The sequence below is a fragment of the Ambystoma mexicanum genome, chromosome 13, assembly GCF_040938575.1.
Source record: "Ambystoma mexicanum isolate Mex_15411 chromosome 13, UKY_AmexF1_1, whole genome shotgun sequence".
In the NCBI taxonomy this organism is placed as follows: domain Eukaryota; kingdom Metazoa; phylum Chordata; class Amphibia; order Caudata; family Ambystomatidae; genus Ambystoma; species Ambystoma mexicanum.
Genome location: NC_090938.1, coordinates 846,716,292 through 846,742,003, shown reverse-complemented (window position 1 = coordinate 846,742,003; position 25,712 = coordinate 846,716,292). Strand labels below are relative to the sequence as shown.

General features: G+C 47.2%; 1 protein-coding gene across 1 annotated transcript in view; it reads left to right on the top strand.

Moving 5' to 3' along the window:
- The first annotated feature begins 240 nt into the window (after positions 1-240).
- LOC138522106 (uncharacterized) overlaps positions 241-25,712 on the top strand; it is a 136,379-nt gene continuing 110,907 nt past the window's right edge. Inside the window, exon 1 of the mRNA XM_069635370.1 lies at positions 241-325. Coding sequence (XP_069491471.1) covers positions 256-325 — 70 coding nt within the window. The 5' untranslated portion in view covers positions 241-255. The remainder of the gene's footprint in view (positions 326-25,712) is intronic.

The window sequence follows — 25,712 nt, the reverse complement described above, 5'->3', positions numbered from 1 at the left end:
CACGATATGATCACCTATAAATACCTTCCTGAAATGTGCTACCCTTTTCAGTTTTTTTGTAATGCTCCTTTCACCGATTTCATGTTGTGTTTTGGAATCGATCCTGCAGATTTGCATTGCCTGCTCTGCTGACCTCTGGTGCATGCAGCCTGCCTCCGCCGCTGCTGCTAGCTGCTGTCCCCTCTCCTTCCCCCTGGCAATCCTCCATTGGCGCTGAAGTGACCCACCAAGCGAAGACTTGCTGCACATGACAAGATGAGGCCAGGACTCTGCATACCTGGGGCCATTCTCTTTCTAATCGCCTGCTCTGCGGACGGGCACACAGGTACCCATGTTCAAAAGCTGCTACACTCTGCATTGGGTGTAAGAAGAAAAAGGTTCAAGGCAGTGATGAGTTTACAGCTCTTATGCAGGGGCAACACCCAGCCCTACAGCAGGCTTTTTAGTTTTGGCTACTAAGTGGAACATAAGCTAAAACTACTGTTTTGGAGTATAGCTATGAGGAACATGAGGAGGGACAGCAAGCTTGTAGGTGTTTGGTTATTTACCCACCCCTTGACTATGCTAATCCCTGTGGCCATTCCCGCTTAGTACCTTCCGCCTCCCCAAAGCGCATGCTCCAAGGATCTCTTTGAGCTAGCTTTATCAAGCAGCAACATCAAACTGTACTTGCTGTGCCTGCGTTCTGGTAATTGCTCATTTGGAGCTGTAAACCCGCTGCAGGTGTAATAGAAAATGTCTTACCCAAAAATCATCACCTTGATTTATAAGCACTATACGTGTCATCCACTGATGTCCCGGTAAAATCAAACCTTGGCAAACCCATCAGTTTTGGCTTGTGTGTAAGTATTAATTTGCCAGGCACTGCTATTATATGCTCATGTACATGCACCGTGTTGCAGCTGCTGCCATTAATGGCCAGTTTATCCCATTACGGCAGCGCCTGGCAAGTGCCTGTCCCATGCCTACACAAAAGCACAAACTGTTGGCTATGCCAATGCTTGTCTAGAAATGTGGTGTTTTCATCAGAACCGGGAACATGTAGCTTACTTACCCCACAGAAGCAGCTTTATTGATATCCAGTTGGAAACTTGCAGGCCTCTGCTATCCTGTGCGGATCGATCTGGCAGAGTGACAACCTCAGTGTGTTCATAAGGTGAATCCTGCAAAAGGAATGCTAAAAGCATGTCGTTCTTTATGTAAACTGTTATGTTCCAGGCAGGCGACGAATGAAGAGGAGACGACATGCATTATCGGGACAGGTAAGTATGCAGCATAGGAGCCGCGCCTCAGCAGCCGCTCAGAGCTTGCTGCAATGCTGCAATGCCTCGCTGCTCTGTCAGCCACGTGTGCTAACTCAAACCAGGGTCGGATTGGTCCCTCAGCCTCTCGGCCCGTCGACAGGCCGAAATTGTCCCTCGGGTGTGGGGGCCGGTTTCTGCCCACTCCTGGGCCGGGTTTGAAGGGAAAAAAAATGGGAAAAAAAAGGTTTTGAAAAAAAACCATCTGCAACGGCATAATTTATAATGCATGCATCATTCACATGCTGCTGCAGCATGCAAAGTTGAGGGGCTGGTGGTGGCTGTGACCGTGCCGCCACTCCAGGAGGTACGGTGCCCCCTGGAGTGGCTGTGCTGTTGGATTAGTGATAAATATGTATTAGTGATAAAGTACCAATTTTAGAGTACAATAAGCATCCATTTCGGACTATGTATTTTGCCCTTCGCAAGTTGCAGATATAGCATGTTTTTTTTCTACCGTTGTCTCTGTTATGATCATCACAAGACATTCCATCTCGGTGTCCTCGGTCACTTGACAAAATCCTTGTGCCTAAAAGCTTCTGTACAGTGTAGAAACGTTTGGCCATAGCACATCAAGTGGCCCTTGACTTCATTGTGCCACAATGAATGCTTTGTTGTAATGTGTCTATCTTTCCCATTTCCCTGGCATGCTGTTCAGGATGTTTGTTTGCATGTATGAGGTAACGAGTGCTCAGAGTATGGGATATCCTGTGAGTGCACTGCTTTCCCTATTTTGCCAACCTCTGAAGCCTGAAAGTAGATGCATGCAGGCTTGACATGCGGCCAACTTTGCATCAGATCTGTAGATGAACTTAACTGGTCTGCTGATAAATCTCAGTTACCAGTTTAATGGTATCCACTACAGAAGAAATGCTCATTTTACTATATTATTATTCTTTTCTTGTTTGGTTTATATAAACCTTTTACAATTTACAACATTTTCGTACAAAATTTTGAATATTTTCTTACAAAGATTTGCATATTTACAGACACTAATATTTACACACAAATTTGCATACTTCTAAGCTTTTACTATAGCCGATATGATAGCTCAGTGTGTTGAGCGCTCGCTGCTGCAATGTGTGTGTGATCTGCAGGTTTGAATCCCAACAAGGCCATCTCAGCCTTTCATCCTTCTGAGGTCGATAAATGAGTACCAACACAGGTTGGGTGATATTGTATGCAGATTTGTTCTATAAAAAAGAGCTTAAGTGCTTTGCAATAACATAATCTGGACTTGGACGTCTGCTTGCATTCACAGTAACTTAACAATATGGACCTATACACACAGATATTAATGATACATATGGTGATCCATTCTTGTATGAAATGTATATTTATCACATTAGTGAAATCAGAACCATATTTTTCATAGTACGGGTAGTCAATTCATTAGTTATAAAAATGGCCTCTCCAAACCGGCCTGTTACAGGCATCGCCCCATTCCCTGCCCCACACCTTTCCTACCTTCTATGCCACCATTTCCGCCCATCCTAGATCTTGCCCACATCACTAGTTCTAATAACAGCACTCCTTGCTCCGAGCCTACCTCCCCCTTCACATAAAATACTTCAGCAGAGTATTGCACCCATCCCATTCTGGACAATACTAGACTCTATTGCATGAGATCACGCACCAGAACACGCCTTTACTGCCACACGCCAGTCACTAAGATATGTAAACAGCTTACCTGCACAATAACCAGCCTAAAACGCCCACAGCCCTGACCACCAAACAAATGCCCAGTACCCCACACTCACGGACACCCACGTCTGCAGTTGCTTCTGAGCGGGAGCCGCCAACTAGTCTTAAAGGTGCTCTCATTAATGCCCGATCTCTAGGAGCCCACGCCATTGAGATACATGATCTAATCACTGAACAACAACTAGATATCTTAGTAGTCACAGAATCCTGGCTTCACCACGCATCTGGACCTCTACTAGCACTCGCCATCCCACCGGACTACACCATCCTCGGAGCCGACAGATTCCATTCACAAGGTGGCGTGTAGCCATCATAGGCAAGACCAATCTACAATTAAGATCCTGTCCTATCGAAGACATTGCAGGCTATGAACTTCTACTAGTCAAACTCGCTATAAATAAAAAAACCACGATCATCCTCGTGGTGGTCTACGGAACACCTAACACCAATAGTCATCCAGAAGTAGACATACCATTGCTACTACCTCTACGTATCAAACCCAACACCAAATGCATTATCCTTGGAGATTTGAATCTAGGATTCAATGACAACCAAGACCTCAAAGCAGAAGCCCTACACTCTGCACTTAAGGATATGAATTTCACACAATTGGTGAATGACCTACCCATATTAAGGGGAGAACATTAGATTGGATTCTTCACTTAACACTGCTATAGTTATTGAGTCTATCTCAACCCTCGACTGGACGGACCACCATAGTATAAAGTTCAATCTTATGTGTAATGAATCGCGCCCCCCTTGGACCAATGCAATGGACACCTACGAAGCTAGAAACATTAGTAAGCTCACACCTCATAGCTTTGCCCCAACACTTAGCAGAGCGCTAGAAACTATCTCGGTCTCCAGTGACAATCCTTGCGTCCTTGCAGATTCCTACCACAAATGCCTCACCACCACTATCAATGCTGTAGCACCTTAAAACGCGACAAGCTGACAAAAGAACCTGCTATTGGTTTATCTTACAGTTAGTATTGCTAATGAGAACCAAACGCGCCCTTGAACATGCTCACAAAAAACATCTGGCTACTGAACCTGCTAACGCCTTCCAGGCCACTAATAAAACTTGCAAAGCAACAATTATCACCCACAAAGCTAATTCCTACAATACTCGAATTAGCAATGCATCGTCGGACTCTAAAGAACTCTTCTCTATCCTGAGAGAATTGGAAAACCCCACCCCAGCCACGGCCTCTGCTAACTCCAGTAAAGAGTGGTGTGCCATCATTCAAGATGTCTTAGCCGCTAAGATTGCTCTTTTACAAAACAAAATAATAACCAAAAGGCAAATATTAACTAATAAAAACATCTCCAATAACTCCCTCACGAAATCTAATGAGAATTCCAACCTGCTATTCCACTTCACCCCAGTCACTCAAGAACTCATGCTTGACACTATCACCAAGCTCAAAGCCTCAAATTGTAAAGGTGACAATGTCCCAGCGCAAGTAGTTAAATCATGTGCACACACCCTCACACCCATTATAACCAACTTTGTCAACGCCTCCTTTAACACCAACTTGGTCCCAGCCGGCATTAAAGAAGCCTGGTTCACCCCCCTTCTAAAAAAACACAACTTTGGACCCAACTGTGCCCATGAAATACCGCCCAATAACCACAGTCCTGTTCTTGCTCAAAATCTTAGATAAAATAGCCTATACTCAAGTACAAGCCCACCTGGAACAAAACTAGCTCCTTGGAACTAGAGAATCTGGCTTTAGGCCGAACCACAGTACGAAAACGGCACTCGACCTGAAAATCCAGATGGATACTATCGGGAACACAAGAAAACTTTGCATACTCCTGCTGTTGGACCTATCTGCAGCGTTTGACCTTGTGGATCACGACAAACTGTGCACTACTGTAGCTAATGATTTCAACTTCTCTAAAGATGCCATTATGTGGGTGAAATCCTTTCTAGCCAAACGCACATCTAGAGTTTCTGTAGGAAAGAAGCTGCAGATCCCATCCCTGTCCCTATTGGGGTACCCCAAGGCTCGTGCCTCTCACCAACCCTCTATAATGCATACACAAAGCTTCTCTTCTTAGCATTAGATGACATGGGTGTCATCTACACCAACTTCACAGATGACACCCAGATCCTCATACCAAATTCGGGGAACTACAACCAGGACACACTAATCATCAACAAAATGTATGCCATAATCCAAAACTGGATGGCGTTAAATAGCCTCTGCCTTAACAATGAGAAGACAGAGATTCTCATTGTGGGATCCCAAACTAAAATAAGTGCCCTCCACCCGGACTATTCAGCTATTAACGTTGACGGCCCGCTGATCCCAGTACTTAAGCAAGTAAAAACCCTAGGTGTCTACCTAGACGCTAACCTCAAAATGGCTAAACATATAAGTGCACTCTCCTCATCCACCTCTTATACTGCGAAACCAATTGCCTTAAGCCGCCAATTCCTTACACCGACCAACTGCATCACCCCAGCTAGGGCCCTGATTTTATCAAAGTTAATTATTGTAATGTGTTATTACTAGGGACCTCCAAGACCAACCTCAATAAACTACAACAAATAGAAAATAAAGCATTACGGGCCGCATTAGGAATACAAAAATCTGATCATATCTCCAAGATTAGGAGGGATTCCCACTGGTTGCCCATCAAAGCCAGAATTATCTTCTAAACGCTATGCATTTCATACAAATGCCTCTACAAAACAACACCCATCTACCTGAACAACACCATAACTAAAAAAGAATCCACTTGATCACTGAGATCCAATGATAACCTGTTCAAAACACCAGAGCCGGGGGTAGCTGCTTCCAAGTCCTGGCCCCTAAACACTGGAACTCCCTCCCTATTAGTATCAAAAAGGAGGAATCCTTCCAGGGTTTTAAAAAACTGCTAAAAACTTGGTTATTCAACCAATTTTAACAAATGCTCAGCTTCAGAAATTGTAAATAATGATGCTTGCACTGTTTTCTTCCCATGCTATTAATTCTCTCTGTAATTCCTTGCCTTACTGTCCTGTCCGTCTAACTGTAATTACGTGACTATTAATGCCTAAACTGTCTGTAACCACACCGTGATACCCCAGGGTCTGGGCGTGTAACAAATGTAATTAATAAATAGTGTACTTAGGAATGATGCTATTTGATGCCACTTCCTGTTTTGTCAAGGGGTGAAAGGTTGTGTTTCATCGCTTCCCGGGATGTCACTTTGGGGTGGGGTCAAATGACATCACTTCCGGTGATGTCATCAGAGGTCAAGGGTCGTGAGGCGAGGGGTGGACCACGTATTTTTGCATGTCTGGGGCTGAAAGGGGCCCCTAGGGGACCCTGATGTCTATGGAAACAAGGCGGGTCACCACACACGATAGAGACGCCAGACACAAGGTTGTATTCCCAAAGCTAGGGTTTTATTGCAAAGCAAAAGTCTCAGTTGGCCAACTCTGTCTCACGCCCCGCGACTTGTATCTCTAGACCTCGAGGGACGCAAGAGAGTGAATTACGTACATCAGTTACATATATACAAAATGCATATCAAACAATCAGCTATGACATGTATAACACCCCTCTTCATTGGGTTTCTTTGAACTTGGTGTGATGATGGACATCTCCGACCACTATGACACCTTCAAACATCTATTCTAGTAACAATTTGCAATTTGTGTGTGCGTAGGCATCTTTCAGTTATTGAATAGAACATGGCGCTTCTGTTCTTGGAAGCGAACTACATGCAGAGGGTGTTGCATTCCAAACCTTGCTATCTATCAGGTGCTATTCGTGTCCTGGGAGCCGACATGCTCTTAGTGGGCTCAGCAAAGGGGGGCCGTTAGAAAAGCATAATTCAAGCCTTTAGCGGTATTATTCTAACATATTCTACCATATAACGAGACTGGCTGGCAGCTGTGAAATTATTAAATGCCCTGCGGCTCTGCTTCAAGGCTACATAAAGGAGGGAGCCGGGCATTCTTCCTGGCGCTGCCTACGTTTGTGTTTCAGCGAACTCTTGTTATCCTCTCGGCCCTGTGGCCTTGTCCTTTTCATATACAGACAACAATGTTCCACAGTCGAGCAGTCTAAGCGGAAAATATACTGCAAAGCAATAGGAGCAGAAAGCAATGAGCAATGGTTAGAAAACAAAATGGCGATTCTTGTTACATCAAAATGGCCGTTCATTGGAAAACTCGAAAACCTATATTCTGTCGTATCGTGCATGAGACGGTTGGCCCACGGCCACCAAAATGCATTTTCGGTCTCAAATTAGATTTCTAGACTGACGGGCCTATTTCTTGTCCGAGTCCGACCCTGGTTCAAACAATGCACACGTGGGTAACCAAGCAACTTGTTGAATGCAGGGCGTGCTGCCAAAACTGACGCTGCGCTGCACTTACAGTCCACAACATACCTCCCCCCTAAGATAACAAATTTAACACATAATCCCTCAACTTGTTAGGGATACTTCTCACCCTAGAACGTTTCCAAGGTGCATCCTTCTCTTATTTGCAAGAGTCCACTTTGTTCTTGACACCTTGAACCCTCCACGATGCAGACTCTCTTGTCTAATGAACCTTGCATTACAGTCATTGGTTCCACATTTCCTCCTAAAACGGCAGATCCAACTTCGGCACCAGACGCATCAGTTCCCAAAGCCTCTGGTCTCTCTTCCCGTCTAAAATCTCTACTGTCCATGGAATTGCCTCCCTGAAGTCCTTCAACACCCTGATCCACCCCTTCTGTATTTCCTTCACCAGACTCGATCACTCCACGCATCATTTGCAATTCTCCTGCCACACACTGCTCGCTGCTTCATGGTACTTGACAAGATGCCTCATGCTGCATTTTGTTCCATCTTCTAACACCACCACAGTGCCTAGTACTTTCTAGATTCTTTTAGGATTTCAGAGGTACAGAACACTTTTCCCCCTAATCCTGGGATTCCTTACTCTCACTTGTCTCCTACCTGAAACAGCTCCAAGTATATAAGTGTCTAGCTTCAAACCATCTCTTGTATCACTCCTGACACTCCTCTGCTTTCCGAATAAGCTCCTACCTTTTTACTTTTAGTGGGCTCGACATGCCCAACCGATGCCAACTCACAGATGGGCCTCCTTGCCCTCAGGGACACAAATGGCGATACCCCAGTTGAAGAATGAGTGTGGTTCTGTATGCCCACACCATGTCCTTCACCGTCATCATCATATCCAGCCGGGACATGAAAGCTAGCTGCAATGTCCCCTTAACCACCCGATTACATGTCTCCACCAACCCATTCTGCCTGGGGCAATACAGAGCAGTGGTCTCATGCCTTTCACCGGCACTACTCGGATAGCTCGCAAATGCATTGAATTGAAAGTGTACACCAGTGTCTGTCGGCACCAATGATTGAAAACCCTCTCTGCGAATACAGCATCCAAAAACTCCAGCACAGCTGTGGCTGTAATCTCATTAGCCCCACCTACACCTGGCCATTTGCTGTGGTAATCCATTAACGTTAACACAAACCTTTTGATTTGGTAACACTTGGGTAGTGGCCCAATGATCTTCAGTGCCACCTTCTCCCAGGGGCTTGTCAGCATCTGGATTGGTTTCGAGGGCGGATCCGCTCTTCCATGTGATTTGTCACTGGCCGTGCAAGGGAAATAATTCACTACCATAGGCGCAACATCTAGATGCATGCCTGGCCACCAATATGTTTCCCTTACTCTCTTCTTAGTCATGTTATGACGCAGATGGCCCCTATGAGCCCCCTCAAGAATTACAGGTCTCGTCCCTTTGGGAGGCACAATCTTCTCCCCCCCCCTATACAATAGGTTGCCTTCTACCCATAACTCGCTCTGCACCTGATGGAACTGAACTCTCACTCCTGAAGACTGTTTCAGCCACCCTTCCTCTAATAACCTACAGACCCATGTCCATTCTTCGTTCACTGTATTCTCTTCTCACCATTTTGTTGGTTCTACAACTGTACCTTGGGTTATATGTACTGCCTCGTGCTCTACTGGCAACCTGTGTACCTCCTCCACTGGCAACCCATGTACCTCCTCCACTGGCAACCTCGACAGACAATCTGCAACTATATCGGTCAGTCCAGGTGTATTTACCATTGTGAAATTATCTTCCTGCAGGGCAAGGGCCCATAGATTAATGCTGGGGGAAACACCTGTGTTGTGCCCCACCAAGGGCTTGTGGTCTGTTTTCAACAAAAAATGCATGCCCCACAGAAGAAATGTAAAATGGTTCACTCTCCAATAGCAGGCCAATGCCGCACGCTCAACCGTAGAGACGTTCTTTTCTGAGCCTTGAAGTGCTCTTGAGGAAAATTCAATCACAATCTCCTGCCCATATCTGTGTAAGCACAGCTCCCAATCCTACTGCACTTGCATCTGTGGTCAACACAGTTTTCCTGCAAGGATCAAATATCTTTCGAATCAGTGCATCGAGAACACCCTTCTTTGACCTCGTAAAAGCTTTATCATGACACTCGGCCCATGGAAAAGCTACATTTTTTTCTCATTCATTCTCTCAACGGAGCACTCCATGTGGCAAATTTCTCCACAATCTTTGAATAGTATTCGGCTAACCCTAAAAATGCCCTCAGCGTCTTTGTCATGAGGCGCAGGAACCTTTACTAAAGCTTTTTCCAGATGGGTCTCTGGGCTGCTGCCCTGCTCATTGATGACATTACCTAAATCGGATACTTCCTTCAACTTAAACTTACATTTCTCTTTAACTGTCAACGCCACCTTCTGAAGAGCAGACCATACCTTCCGTACCCACTCATCATGCTGATCTGTATCAAATGTGAAAAGCAGGATGTTACCTTTGAAACGTCTCACATTTTCCATTCCTCCAAACATATATTCCATCATACGCTGAAACGCAGCGCTCACAGAGGCAAGATTGAAAGGCATCCTCCTAAATCTGTAGGCTCCCAATGGGGTCACAACTGATTTGGAGCCCTTGACTCTGGGTGCAATTCTATCTGGTGATATGTTCCAGATAGATCTATAGTTGTGAATTACCTCGCTCCATGCCACAATGATCATCTCTTGCACCCTCTGGAGCCGGTGCCGATCAACCCATATATTGTTTAGGGAGCGAAAGTCGACACACAAGCGAATCGCACCGTCTGTTTTTTTAGCTATCAGTACAGGGGGAAAAATCCTGCCTCAATGGGCTCAATCACATTCACCCGGCACAACTTATCTAATTCGGCTTTGAGTTTGTCTTTTAGCATTCGGGTTACAGCCCTCAGTTTTAACTGCTTTTTTTCAAAACAATCTTGTGCTGAAACCCCTTCAAATTTTGTCACTAGAGACCTCCTTAAACTCACGACACAAATCTCCCATCTACAAGCATCACTGGTTCCCTTGCATTTGTGTCAAGTACAATTTTCAAAGCTTTCTGGTACCTCCAACTCAACAGGGACACCCCCTTGTCTGCCACATACAAGAGCATTGTTTCCCTTGTATCTAATTTTCAGTCTTCGAGCCCAAGATTCTTATTGGTACACCCCCATTTCCTCTTGGGTTTTATCTGAGGCTTGAAGCTCCGACCTCGTCAACCCTAAATTCTCAAATGTATTTACACTGACCACTGTGAACTTTGAACCTGAATCAGCCATCATGCACAAATTATGACCATCAATCTGAATAGTGCACCAAGGTGCTGACACATCGTGTTAATCCACGGTAGCAATTAAAACATAACTCACTTCTTGCAGAAATTGCATGTTATCCACACACCGCACATCATTGATAAACCGGTCACCTCTGCACATTTTTGCTACATTGCCTCGTTTCTTGCATTTACTGCCTATAACATGTCTGAGAGGACAACTGCTTGTGGAGATTTGCCCAATTTTGCCACATGCAAAATACTCAATTTTGTGCAATTTCTATTTGTTCAGAAATGGTTATTTCTGAGTTTTCCACCATACTTCAGAGTTCGCGCCTTCTCTGCTGGTCTTTGGGTTCTTGATATGATATGATATGGCATTTATAATGCGCCTATACACAAGTGTTTCAAGGCGTGATGAGGCAAGGGAGGGGGAACAGAGGGAAGACAAAGACAGCGATAACGATCTTACAAGGCCAGGTGACATTGAGATCGTGCAAGTGCAGGGGAGGGGTGGAGGGAAAGTACGGGGAGGCGGGGCAGTGCAATACATAGGATCAACAGTGAAAAATAATAGAATAAATAAATCAATAGGTACAAGTTGTGGTCAGCTTGTGGCAAGTACAGGGTAAGTGCAAACATCAAGTGTCAAGAGCTGGCGGGGACTGTTGGGATACAGAAACAGCCCCCAAATGCAGGGGTTGCTTGGGAGGCAGTGCAGGTGTGCAGCTGGTGGGGGATGGTACCTGGGCCCGAGATCGGAGGGTAGCCAGGTGGTCAGTGCAGTTTCAGTCAGAAGTTCAGCAGGGGAGAGGAGGAGAGAAAGCAGAAACAAAGAGGAAGGTCTTGAGTTGCTTCCGGAACCGGAAATGGTTCTCCTCAAGTTTCAGGGAGGCAGGTAAGCTGTTCCAGAGGGAGGCCCCAGCCGAAGAAAGAGATCTACCACCAACTCGTTGCTTGGAGAAGCGACTGACCCTGAGGGAGTTTGAGGCGGATGAGTGAAGAGCTCGAGAAGGAAGATATTTAGGAAAAGAGAGTTGAAGGTATTGAGACCCCAGCCCCCAGAAGGCCATGTGGACAATGCAGAGGGTTTTGAACTTAATCCTCACAGCCACTGGGTGCCAGTGCAGAGCTTTCAGTCCTGTAGAGATACGATCCCTGGGCTTGAGGCCAAGGACAAGTCTCGCAGTCCTGTTCTGGATGAGTTGCAGAGGGCGGAGAGTAGAAGCAGGCAGATTTAGAAAGAGGCTGTTGCAGTAGTCCAGCCTAGAGAGAACTAGAGCTCTGGAGACAGTGAGCTTCTGGGGGAAGGAGAGGAAAGGAAGAATACCTCTGAGGAGGTGCAGCTGGTAGTGTGACTTCTTAGAGACATCGGAGATGTGAGGAGAGAAGGAGAGTGTGGAGTCGAAGATTACCCCGAGGTTTTAGCCTCACAGGTGGGAGAAGGAAGAGGGCCAAGAGAGGCCAGCCAGAAAGCGACAGAAAAGGAGGGAGCATGTGTTCCGATGAGGAGAATCTCAGTCCTACTGGCACTAAGGCAGAGATCGTTGGCGGCACACCACTCCTGGATAGCGAACAGACAGTCGCCGAAGAGAAAAGGAGAAGAGGTGGCGGAAGGGAGCCTGAAAATGAGCCGAGTGTCGTCTGAATAGCACTGAAAGTTGGGGCAGAGAGCGGCAACGCGGTGGGCAAGAATGCCAGGTATTGTTTGAATAGACAGGCACAGCTCCACCTCACTGATGTGGCCCAACAAGGCTGAAACACGTGTATGGGGTTGCTGTAGGTACTCTTGTTCAGAAGGGAATTGCCATTGAATATCAGTCTTTGTCCCGCCCACATGGGCAGTCCAGAACCGAAATGCTAACGGGTATTTCCCATCTGTGAAAGGTACAGTGAGCAAAAAGCGATGGCTGCGGACTCTCAAAGTGGGAAAAAACCACAGAACAGGTTATCATGTCATGTTCTTTCTAGAGAGGGGCGCCTGCTACCTTTTTTTAAAAAGCCAGGGAGAGAGGTTTGACCTGTGGAGAACACCACAGGTAGAGATTGAGGAAGGACACGAGATTCTTCAAATCTACCATGTGGACGTCTGTTTTATGTGTTCTGACCACAAAAGTGATGGGTGGAAGGTTTCAAATGAACCTAAACAACTGGCAATTGCTCTGCGCAATCTTCCACACCACTGTTTTTTAGCCCGTCTGCGCCATTGCAAAAGGGGACCAGCCATGTGCAAATCAGTCAGCAGCTGCCGCCACCGAAGGTAGCAGCCCAGCCCGAACTGCTAGGCCAGGTCCCCTCTGCACAGAAAACCAAGCAACCCCAGACATGTTTCGGCCTTGTTGGACCTCCTCAGTGAGGTGCAGCCTGGTTCCCTGTGTCTAAACCTTCCAGCCATCAACTCTTTTGTTTTGCTATTGTCACCCCGAGTGGGTAGGGTATGCCCAGACGTGGGTCCCTTGCCTGCTGGGCATAGAGACCCAAGCTACTCCTCACTGATGATGCCTAACAAGGCTGAAACATGTCTGGGGATGCTTGTGGTCTCGTGCAAAAGGGATGTGACCTAGCAGTTCGGGCTGGACTACCCCTTTGGGGGTGGGACCAAGCCTGATTTGCATGTGGTTTTTCCGCTTTTGTAATGGCTTGGCAGGAGAAGAACGATGGTCTGGAGGGTTGCCCAGAGCAATGCCAGAGGTCAAGATTTATTCTAAACCTTCCAGCCATCAACTCTTTTGTTTTGCTATTGTCACCCCGAGTGGGAAGGGTATGCCCAGACGTGGGTCCCGTGCCTGCTGGGCCTAGAGACCCAAGCTACTCCTCACTGATGATGCCTAACAAGGCTGAAACATGTCTGGGGATGCTTGTGGTCTCGTGCAAAAGGGATGTGACCTAGCAGTTCGGGCTGGACTACCCCTTTGGGGGTGGGACCAAGCCTGATTTGCATATGGTTTTTGTCATGATGCCCGCTCCCGGGGAGCCGGTTCAAGCCCTGCGTCCCCAAAAGCGGACATCCAGTCCCCAAGGAAAGACCCAGCAACCCCATATAGGGGCCCTTTGGACAGTGTCCTAGTGCCTATGTCGCCAGGCTCATAAAAGACATCAGTCCTGGCGCCATCGGCGCCAGGCTTATTATGGGAGTGCTTGGGTGCACTTACCTGATGCAGACCATGCTGCAGGATCCCGGCCTCCTTGAGGCCTGAAAGGAACTACTTTACCTGTGGGACTAATTTACCATCCGGGCGTGGTCGGGGAAGGATACATACCTGATTGGAGGAAGGATACATACCTGGAACTTCTTCCAAGGCTATTTAAACCCCACCCGAACAGCCACACGTGCTTCGCGTTGTTCTGCATCTAGCAGCTGGATGCTCACCGTGTCTGCTCCTGCATCCTGACTTCTGCCACGCCTGCCAGCATCCTGGATCACCTGCAAAGGAAGAGAAGAAGAGAACAGAAGAAGGAAAAGCCCTTACCTGCTAAATCCGCACCCCGGAGACATCTCGCCGACAATCCTGAAAAGCAAGACTTTTATTTAAAAGCTCATCGCCTCGATGGCTGCAGCGCCGCATTCCACTCACCTTTACAGGGCGCCTCCATGTTCAGCAGCGATCATCCGGATTCGCAGTCACGCCCCAGCGCCTAGGGAGAAAAAGACCAGAACAAAAGGTGAGAGAGAGAAGGGAATAAGGAAAGATAAATCTCCATGTTAAGACTTACCTGTTGATTCATTCCCTCTTCATTTCGGGTCCGCGCCGCATCCTGGCATTTCCGGACCCCGGCCCCTAAGGGGAAAAAGAGACATCAGCGTTAATGAGCAAATGAAAAGACATTACCAAAAAACGCTCATTAAAGACTTACCTGATTTCTACAAGGATTTCACCTCTCATCTCGGGTCGGTGCCTGTTCCCCGGCATTCCGTACCCCGGCCCCTATGGGGAAAAAGACACTAGCATTAGTACATTAATGCATGGACACAAGGGGAACCTCTTATCAAAAAACTTACCTGGAAGCCAAGCAAGTTTGGTTCTCACCAATCCGAAAATCCAGTGAAGTAACTGGATACCAACGCGCCCCTGCATCAGAAGCAGGATGGAGAGCTCGTCCTTCCAGACCCTAAGGTGAGACGCTACGAGGAATCACAGAAGGGTTTCGAGGAGGGTGAGAGGGGGAAAGTGGGAGGCCGATTGCATTACCCCGCAGACAGTTAGTCCCCTATTTTCACCTACAGAAGGATACTTCTGCGAGCCAGACAAGCCAGATTTGGGGGCCCGGTCCAGTCTGTCTTCCGAACCCTGCGCATCACCTTAGAAGAGGTCACAGCAGCGCGAACCTGGCCAGCGCCTCCGTGGGAGTCAGGTGAGCGTTAGTTTTTCCGCTTTTGTAATGGCTTGGCAGGAGAAGAACGATGGTCTGGAGGGTTGCCCAGAGCAACGCCAGAGGTCCAGATTTATTCTAAACCTTCCAGCCATCAACTCTTTTGTTTTGCGTCTGTTTTATGTGTGCCAGCCCGGGTTGCATAGTAGGCTGCAGACAGCTCAGCAAGCTTTGCCATTACTCCTCGCTCTAGGGTCAGTTCTCTAATCCTCAGTAGTCTTTCCTGCAACCTCTTAGCCGTGTTACAGCGCACAACCTGGTCTCTAATGAGACTGTCTGTAAGATTGCCCAAAGCACTGCTACATATGAACTCCATCTCACCATATTCTCACTGGCGAGGAAAAAGCGATGGTGTTCCATGACCACATTAACGCAGGGCCCAGACAGCTCCAAAAGGGCTTGGTCTGTCGCCAGATAAACATCCTCTGTGTCACCATCGCCATCTGGTACAGTGACTGGAGGGAGTTTAAAAAATCCTGCTCCCCTCCACGCCAAGATTGTTTAACAAAACAGCTTGTTTCCTCTTATCAAATGCCTTCCCCCTTTTTGCAATCAAATGTATCAAAAAGTTTCTTCCACTGTTGCCAGACTATCCTGGGCTCCTCCGTGGTGGGTTGGAAGGGTGGGGGAGCTAGAATAGTGACCTCCTTGGTTTGCACAACACTGGCTACTACATGGGGTGACGTGGCTCTCACAGCTTGCACAATGTATCCTTATGCTAACAGCCAACAGTTGTACACCCAGCAATTAATAGAAATCTCTGGCAATCTTTACTCCCATTAGTCCACCTTCATTGGCAATGGTGCAGCCAGCTCCATAACCCAGGAAAGTAATCCTCTTCAGTAATTCTACCAGCAGCTCCTGGAGGGCAAGTTGACACAAGAATCCAGCACAGTCAGAGTCCGATACTAGGGGTGAAGCAGTCCCAAGTGTCCAGTTCCTAAGAAGTTGTGCAGTTTCCTAGCCCTGACAATGATTGCTGTTACTACACACAATTTAATAGTACTTAAATTCGATATCTCAGAAGGATGAAAGGATGAGTGTACACTGCTTAAGTTCAAAGGTGTGACCTGAAAGTCACGTACAGATGTCTGGCAGCAAGCACTTGACTCGCTGAGCAATCTTGTTGTCTGGGTTGCTATTTGTACAGTTTAACTTGCAGTTGGGAATCCTTATGCAGTAGCTCAGTGGGTTAATATACTCACTGGAGGCCTCTGTTTTTGACTTGTAGTTATCGGGTTTAAGTCCTGCAGGTTTTGCCTCTGCCTTCGATTTGCTTTTGAGGCAATGAAACAAGTACAATTTGAGTTTGGTATTCAGACCTGTTATCCTAATGACAAGAGAGGCGTCATTTCACAGTGTGCTTTTCTCCTCTAAGGATTTTGACTCGGCGTGTAGCCTCCTCGGTATTGTCCAATTTGACAGCATCTTTTTGACCTAATTCGGTAGGTCAAATGGTACACTTTAATTAAAAAAAAAGTTGTAGGGTGGGGTGAAGTCAGGGAGGTGCGAGGGCCTCCCCCCACATTACAGGGGTTGCAGGAGGACTCCCTCTGCAGTAGGTCAAAATAAATTAGTAAAATAATTAGGTCAAATGGCCAGTAGGTCAAGCTTTTTAGGTCAAACAACCCATATCCTCTTCTGCTTTAGCATTGATAGTGTTACCCTGTAAGGTGAGAGCAACATTGCAATATCATCTGCTTGGTCTACAAGGGATTATGGGTATGAAATATGCCTGCCACTACTCATACATATAGCATTAGGGCGTTGAATATTCAAACAGCTACATTACCTTTCACACAACCTGCATGTTTTCCAGGTTCAGAGTTCCAAGTGTATTTGTAAGGAACACATGGTGGCAACAGTAAAGACAGATGCAAGTCATCACAGTTCAAGGGTGCAGCTAAACCTAAATCTAAGATGGGAGCAAGCGTCGACCATCAAATGAAAATAAGGCAATCCTTGTGGCGTCTTGTTAAAGTAAAAGGCCTATACTAAAAATAAAACTATTGCCAATTCCTTACAGCTAATTACAAAAAGCGTGTGGGATGGGGTTTCAATAAAGAAAGAAGTGTTCCCAAATAATAAGTCAGGATGTGATTGCCAGGGGTCTCCCTTGCCCACGTTTTCAGCACGGGGCAAGGTGGGTCTCCTGCGCACAGCACACAGGCGAGCTTTCCCAGCACGAGCCGACAGTTCCACACCAGCTATCCGGTTCTTCGATGGTTAAGTCTCTTTTAAGAAAAGTCTCTTGCCTTTGAGTGCCTGAGGCTCTCAACAAACAAACACAAAGTTCTCTTACACGAATGCTTTGGGTGTTGTGGCTTCACCCCTGGGTCTCCCTCTTCTGGGCGCAGACCCCTCACAAGTTGCATTCAATTAATCAACTACACAGTTCCTTTCTTAATGAGCTTTGGGTGATAACTTTTCACCCCTGGATCTCCCTCGGCCGGGCTCGGACCCCAATTGACAAGGAGGGCAGTCCACTTCTCCTGTCTTGCAATACTTCTTGTTTCATGAATCTTAATGTCTTTTTAAACCGCTCTTCCACTTTCACCTGTGTTTGTCAGCATCCCTCTGCCGGTTCACTCTCGCCAACCTTTACAATACACAGTTCACTATGGGACTTTAGACTTGGTCCCTTCTCATTAGCATCTCGCCACCGGGTTCACTCTTGCCAACTTTACGATACACAGTTCATGTGTTCACTTCACCAAGCAGGATTCATTTTCCTTTCGCTTCACAATCATCTGTCGGTCAAAGACTTTTGACAGTACAGAGGATTTTGCAAGACACCTGTATGACCACTTTGACCCTCTTTTTGCCTTCTTCCAAGGCCTTCTGGTTATCGTAGTTTCAAGAACTGGGTAAGCGCCAGCAATTTTTAAATGAGCACCCACGTGGTGCCGGACTTGTCTGAAGCTGGTTTTCCCCCTCTTTTTCAACAGTGTCCTTTTTGCCTTTCAATGTTCAAATTAGCCATTGGCTACATTTCGTTTAACACAGTTCGGCTTCTTATCGATACTCCCCTCCACTCACCGACTGTGATGAACCACTTTGTTTTCTTTATCCTGCGAGGCAAGGTTGGTACCACGGACACCAGTGTCTCTCCCCGGCTTGGTTATCAGCGGAGGAGGGTCCCGCGTACTATTGACATCTGTTGCAAAACACGCTGGCTATTGTTAATGGAGGTTCCACAGGCCTTGGTCGGAAAGGGCAAAGCCGATTCTCTCCTTATCACCCTCTCGGTGTGCGCCGTCTGCCTCCTCCTCTTGAACTACTGTGCTGAGTTAGCTCTTACATCATGCGGTCTGCCTTGCTCATACTGTGCTCTTGTGCTCCATCTTTTATCCCTGTGGGGAAGGGCTGTCGGGTGTGTGATTCTGGTCAATATCCTGACTTTACCTGACCCTTGTATTTGGACATGTCAGGTAAACGGTTCTGGTGTTAGTCCGTTGTCTTCCATGTTGTGCGAGTGTTCGTGTGCAGAAAGGGGGGAGGGTAGTGTTTTGGAATATCCTACGTGGTAGGTTGGGGAAAGTCAGTGTCCCACTCCTCAAGGACCCCTCATCTAGGTGATCCTCCCTAACTGGTCCATCCCCAGGAACTGGATCCAGTAGCGATGGCCGTGTCATGGCCACCTGGATGACAGATCCCCAGAAATTAGCCAGGGAGATACTGTCGGGTTTCTCACATATTGCACAAGAGGGGCCCCTAGTTACAGGAGCAGGCACGCAATCTGTTGTACATCTGAGCATTGCTGCACATTTAGGCTCTTATTGAATTTCGTCTGGGCTGGGGCGAGGAAGGGTTGGGGAAAACAACTAAAGGCTGTATTATGTGCCCAGCTATTTCACTTCCTATGTAAGGGTTACAAGTAGGGATCTGATCAGATTTTACTCCCTACTTAGAACCTGGAGGATAGCTTGGGAGCGGGGGTTGGAGGGTAATGCATTTGTCTTGGAAGCAAGACAACGCAGAGGAAAACAGGTTTGAATCCAGGTCCCGCGCTTATACTGGTCTCCCATGTTAAGTGCATAATACAAAATGTATTCATTAATTTGTAATCAAATTATCTTTTAGAGATTAAAGAAATAATTAGCTTTACCAAAGAGCATATTAAAAGATGTTCTTTCACCTTATAGTATTAGACTACTGTTTAACTGGTCACGGTTAGAAAATATCAGTGGGACTTTGCGTGTAGAAGTAGGGGCTATGCTCCGAATTGTTCATTACACATTTATTGGTGGGATTATTTGTGCTCCTATTTTGTGGTTGGCAAATTCTCGTGTTTTCAGGGAGTAACACTTGGTGGTTAATATGCCTCTTACCTGTAGAGCTGGATTTGAGTAACAGTGGTACTGCTCGGTTCCCAGCGCAGTGTAATGTTGATGGTAAACTGTGGCACAGGAAGTCTGGTCATCGTACTCTGTGGTGTAGTTATTCGGTAGCAGTTATCGTTGCCCCATAGGCCTCAATGGGAATAGGGAGGTCGGATACACCGGCACCACTCGTGAATGGTGCCGGTGCATGCAACATGCTCTGCTCGCGGATGCCGGTACGCCCGCCAGGTCAGAAGTGGCAGACGGGAAGGCACCCGCGAGCAGAACTCGTGGTTTGCCGGTCAGGTAACAACAGTACCGGCAAGCTTACCGGTACCGTTGTTACCGGACCGGCAAACTTATAATGAGGCCCATTCTGTATTCTCTCTAAGCAGTGTCGACAAATTATTAGCCATAACTAAAACTATTGTTTACACTGAGCATAGAATGTTTTTTCTTGTGCACAGGAATGCTTTTGCTAGGTACAGTGGCAGATCGTGAAGTCTTGGACTGGTTGATGGATCTCTTTATAATCACAAACCTTTTTTTACTATATCTACTGCACACATAGCAGTCCAGACAAACACCTGACGTACCTCAACACCTCTATCACTAGCACGCGGCGACCACCACCCAAAAGGAACTTGGTATAGCTGACCCACATAAACTCTCTAAACAATAGCAATCTATCGCTAACCCTCAGCAGCACCCACCCATGTGTCTGACCTCTCTCGGGCTGCTTAGTCGGGCCTTGCCAGCCACCCAAGTCCTAGAATGGCAACATGCACACACGCATCTCCTAAACTAACCCCCCTAGAACTCTCTAACGACATCGACTACCAAGTGGGGAAAGAGCGCTATATAAATCACAAAATACAATACATTATCTTTGGAAAAAGTGCTGTAAAATGTACCCTTTTCAATGATTTGTAAATAATGAGGTTGGGGAGGGTCACACTCCCATCCAAACTCTTCAGAGGTGATGGCTCACTAACTACGTGGGTCCGTTGCGCTCATGGAAACCAATGTGCGCATGAAAACCAACACTTCTGCACTAGAGAAAAAAAATAGGGAACTTTGGTCGGGGCAGTCTGTTGGTGGAGTGGCTGCCGAGGGAATGACTCGAGGTGGCACTTTAGTGAGTTTGAAAGTAGAATGTTGGCCCACATCTGGGGTTCTACTGTAGGGGTCACATGTGGATTGCGTTGTGCTGTCTGAGTGTAGCGGTTGTGTTCTTGCACCAGTGGAAGCTCACCAAAATGGGGCATTGGATGAAGTCTGAAATGCAACATATATACCAATGATATTGTGTTTGCCTTGTAAGCCCCTGGATAAACCAAGCTTCATATCATCATTGTAAAGACATCTAACCCCTTCTTGCTGTTCACTAGGGAGAGAATCAAGTCTATAGAGGTTAAGCATAGCTTGTGGTTTTAACCTGTCATTTCTTTCCTCCTGAAAAGCTCCAGAAGTGGAACCTATGAGCCTCCAGACCGGGTCTTCCTTCTACATCCCGGCCATGGGATTATCGCCTTCAGCCGTCTATTGGCATCCCACCTCCACCCCTGGCTGCAGAGGATCATACATCATTAGTGTAATGAAGGGAGTGCCCTGGCCCTTCACATCCAAGCTCCAGGGCCGAGTTAATGAGCGTGTGTCCAATGGAAGCATTGTGATCCGCAGTCTACGGCCAGAGGATGGGGGCTTTTACGTGCTGTGTGACCAAACTACCAGCAAAGCTGCACGGATCTTCCTGCTAACTGTGAGAGGTGAGTGACCCTTTACTAATATTCTCTCCTATTCTTGATGGGATGCTGACCATCAGTCTCGATGCACTGGAAAATACAGGTCTTGCTGTGCAGTGGTCCTTGTATACAGGTTTTTCCCAGACCTTCAGTTTAGGATTCAAGGAAACTAACTTGCACCTCTGTTATGTGTGGGGGGGAAGGTCCCTGTAGTTGATCTGACTCTTCTGGGGTTATTTTATTTTCATCTATTTATGTTTTATATTTGTAAAGTGCACACAAGCCCAGAGGCATCAGGGCACTGATCCAGTTACAGGGGCCTGTGGGGAGGCCAGGCTTAGTTTCATCATGGGTTGGCATCCTTCAGGCATAGGTACAAAGCGGTTATAAATACATACATTAAAAAACGAAAATGCGGCGGAATAGTAGAGTGGAGAGTAGGCCAACAATTGAGTTTTTAGGGCTTTGCGGAAGGTCCAGTAGGATTGTTCAGCTCTCAGTGAGGGGGGTAGGGTGTTCCAGTATTTTGTGGCGAGGCCAGGGAAGCTGGAGCCTCCTACTTTGGTGCGATTGAATTTGGGTAGGGCCAACCTGTGAGTGTATGGGGTTCTGGTGGACCTATTCGAGTTGACCCTGGTGATTTGTTTGACAAGGTATTGCAGGGCTGTGTTAGAGAGGCATTTGTGTGTGATAGAGAGCGTTTTGAACATGATTTGCTTGTTGACGGGTAGCCAGTGGGGTGCTTTGCGGGCAGCAGAGATGTGTTCTGATCTTGGGATGTTGAGTGCGGCTTGTAAGGCGATATTTTGGATCGTTTGGAGTTTTTTTATGTTTTGGGCTGAGGTGCCTGCGAACTGGACATTGCAGAAATCGAGCCTAGAGCCCACCACAGCGCAGGCGATACAGTTGTCTCGTGTGAGGTAGGGTCTGTCTGTGTTGAGCAATTTTGTTGAGGAGGCTGCGCTCGAGGAGATAGCATTGACCTGTCTGTTTAGGGACACAGTGGCATCAATGTAGACTCTCAGCGTTTCTACGAAGGGGGAGACTAGGATCACAGAGCCCTCAATGTTGAAGGCTTTGTATTGTGGGTCGAGGTTTTATAGAGCTGACTGAGTCCCAGTGATGAGTAATTCTATTTTTTTCATCATTTAGACAGAGGCCGTGGGTTGCCATCCAGGCTTGGATGGTGGCATAGGTGTCCGGGAGGGAGGCTATGCCGAGCGAGTCGAGGTGGTCGAATAGGGGCTCAGTGAATATGTTGCATAGTGATGGCGAGACACAGGCGCCTTGTGGGACTCCACAGCTGATGGAGGAGGGTGAGGCGTTGGCATTTTCAGCAAAACTTTCATGACCCTGCCTTCTAGGAAGGAGGCAACCAAGGAGGCGGCTTTGTTTGAGAAGAATGCAGAGGAAGTGAGGTGCTTGCAGAAGATCCTATGGTTGACCAGATCGAAGGCAAGAGAAAGGTCTAGAAGGAGAAGGAGAAGTAGGGCAGGCTTGCCTTGGTCTCTGATTACATCGATTTGGTTTTTCAGGTCCAACAGAGCTGACTCAGTGCCGTGGCCAGGGCGGACGCCTGATTGTCGCATTATGCGCACCAGAACAGTTAGGGTATACTCTCAAGAACAGTGGAGGAAAGATATCCACATACAGGAAGGCATTGTCCACACATGATAGGTTATGAAAGGATGCTGTTTGTGTGGTCTTAGCAGAAATATTTATGCAGTATAATACAAGTGAGCTGCTTTTTAGGATAAGGTCTTGGAGCTAAACGTACATGCCTGTCCTGGACGATGCATCCTAGCACTCCACCAGGCTCCACTCTGGACACCTAAGCCTCAGTGCTCTTGATACACAATGCCTAGAAACCGACCTGCAAGCAGAGCCCAGGGTACATGGGTGTGCGGACGTGAACACAACCACAATAGCTTTCTTGCATTTTCCCCTCTCAGCCCACTAACCTAGCCCACCCTCGCCGGTCAGATCTGGCCAGACGCCTAGAGGCTATGCCTTTGGCAGCTGAGTGCTGTATAATTAACCGTAGCATAACATGCCCCTCCCCAGATCCAGGTAAATGCTTTATTTCTGATTATTTCTTTTCTTCCTTTATAAAGCGTTCTAATCCCGGAGGCATCAAGGCACTTGTTACTTGCATAGGTTAAGCAACAGGCGAAACAGTGAAACGAAAAGAACAGGTTCTCTAGGATATGAGTCCTACATAGGATGCATCCTCTGCTAACAGAAGAGTCTTAAGGTGTTTACGGAAGGTCCAATATGACTGTTCCGATCTTCGATCCAGTGGTAGGGCGTTTCAATTCTTGGTAGCAATGACCGGGAAACTAAGCCCCCCTATCTCGTTAGACTAAATCTTGGGGTGATAAAGCAGTGAGTATTGGAGGTGCGGGTAGGTCTTGCTGACTGCACTTTTATGAGCTTTTGCGAGAGGTACCTGGGGGCACTGTTCGATGGGCATTTGTGGGTGATGGCTAGTGTTTTGAAGATAATGCACTCTCGAATTGGAAGCCAGTGCGCACTTCTTCTGGGGGCTCAGGATGTTCAATGCAGCCCTAAGAGCATTATTCTTACTGCCAAACTTAACCTAAGCTGCATCGATTACTAAGCAGGTGAGCCCTCATTCATGCTGCACAAGCCCATGCTTCCGTACCTCTATTCCAACTGAAAAAGTATAAACTCTTATCGATACCTCTTCTTGGAACATTTCCTGTTGTTGCGTAATCCACCCAACCCTCTTTAAGTGAATATCCTTTCACTGACCCTGAGGATGTTCACACTGACCCCACGCAGGGTTGGGGGGACAACCCCGACCTGGGTGATCCCCAGTCTTGGCAGTCACCTAATCCAACACCGGAACCTGATGCCTTCTGCTTGGATTCTCCCCCAACTACACCCACTCGACAGGCCTCCCCAGTTGACGACCAAATTGCGTTCAACACCATATTAAGAAAGGCAGCAGAACATTTCCAGATTGCTACCCAGGAAGCTGTACCAGAGGCTGATTTTGTCGAGGACCTCTTAAAAGAGAAGCCACCGGCCAGCCAGGCTATTTCTCTATTAAATTTGATCAAGAAGCGGTTGGCCCCTTCATTATTGAAGCCCGCCTTAACTAGAGCAGTAAATCCTAGAGTAGAAAAATTGTTTCGACCTTCCCCCTGTTAAGAATTTCAACCAGGTGACGCACACCTTAGTCTCGGCCCAGTATGCAGAACGCGATTGAAATGCTGATCTTAGATTAGATTCAATATTGAGATGATATACCACTCATATCACACACCCTATTCCGTGCATCGTGATTACTATTAATCCTTCAGTACCTCACAGCTGTCACTCCTACGTGGGGCTATTCCGCGCATCGTGATTACTATTAATCCTTCAGTACCACACAGCTGCCCCTCTGCTGTGGGGCTATTCCGTGCATCGTGATTACTATTAATCCTTCAGTACCACACACCTCTCCCTCCCCTGTGGGGCTATTCCGTGCATCGTGATTACTATTAATCCTTCAGTACCACACAGCTGCCCCTCCCCTCTGGGGCTATTCCGCGCATCATGATTACTATTAATCCTTCAGTACCTCACAGCTGTCCCTCACCTGTGGGGCTATTCCGTGCATCGTGATTACTATTAATCCTTCAATACCACACAGCTGCCCCTCCCCTGTGGGGCTATTCCGTGCATCGTGATTACTATTAATCCTTCAGTACCACACAACTCTCCCTCCCCTGTGGGCCTATTCCGTGCATCGTGATTACTATTAATCCTTCAGTACCACACAACTCTGCCTCCCCTGTGGGGCTATTCCGTGCATCATGATTACTATTAATCCTTCAGTACCACACAACTCTCCTTCCCCTGAGGGGCTATTCCGTGCATCGTGATTACTATTAATCCTTCAGTACCACACAGCTGCCCCTCCCCTGTGGGGCTATTCCGTGCATCGTCATTACTATTAATCCTTCAATACCACACAGCTGCCCCTCCCCTGTGGGGCTATTCCGTGCATCGTGATTACTATTAATCCTTCAGTACCACACAACTCACCCTCCCCTGTGGGGCTATTCCGTGCATCGTGATTACTATTAATCCTTCAGTACCACACAGCTGCCCATCCCCTGTGGGGCTATTCCGTGCATCGTAATTACTATTAATCCTTCAGTACCACACAGCTGCCCCTCCCCTCTGGGGCTATTCCGTGCATCGTGATTACTATTAATCCTTCAGTACCTCACAGCTGTCACTCCTATGTGGGGCTATTCCGCGCATCGTGATTACTATTAATCCTTCAGCCCCACACAGCTGCCCCTCCCCTCTGGGGCTATTCCGTGCATCGTAATTACTATTAATCCTTCAATACCACACAGCTGCCCCTCCCCTGTGGGGCTATTCCGTGCATCGTGATTACTATTAATCCTTCAGTACCACACAACTCTCCCTCCCCTGTGGGGCTATTCCGTGCATCGTGATTACTATTAATTCTTCAGTACCACACAGCTGCCCATCCCCTGTGGGGCTATTCCGTGCATCGTGATTACTATTAATCATTCAGTACCACACAGCTGCCCCTCCCCTCTGGGGCTATTCCGTGCATCGTGATTACTATTAATCCTTCAGTACCTCACAGCTGTCACTCCTATGTGGGGC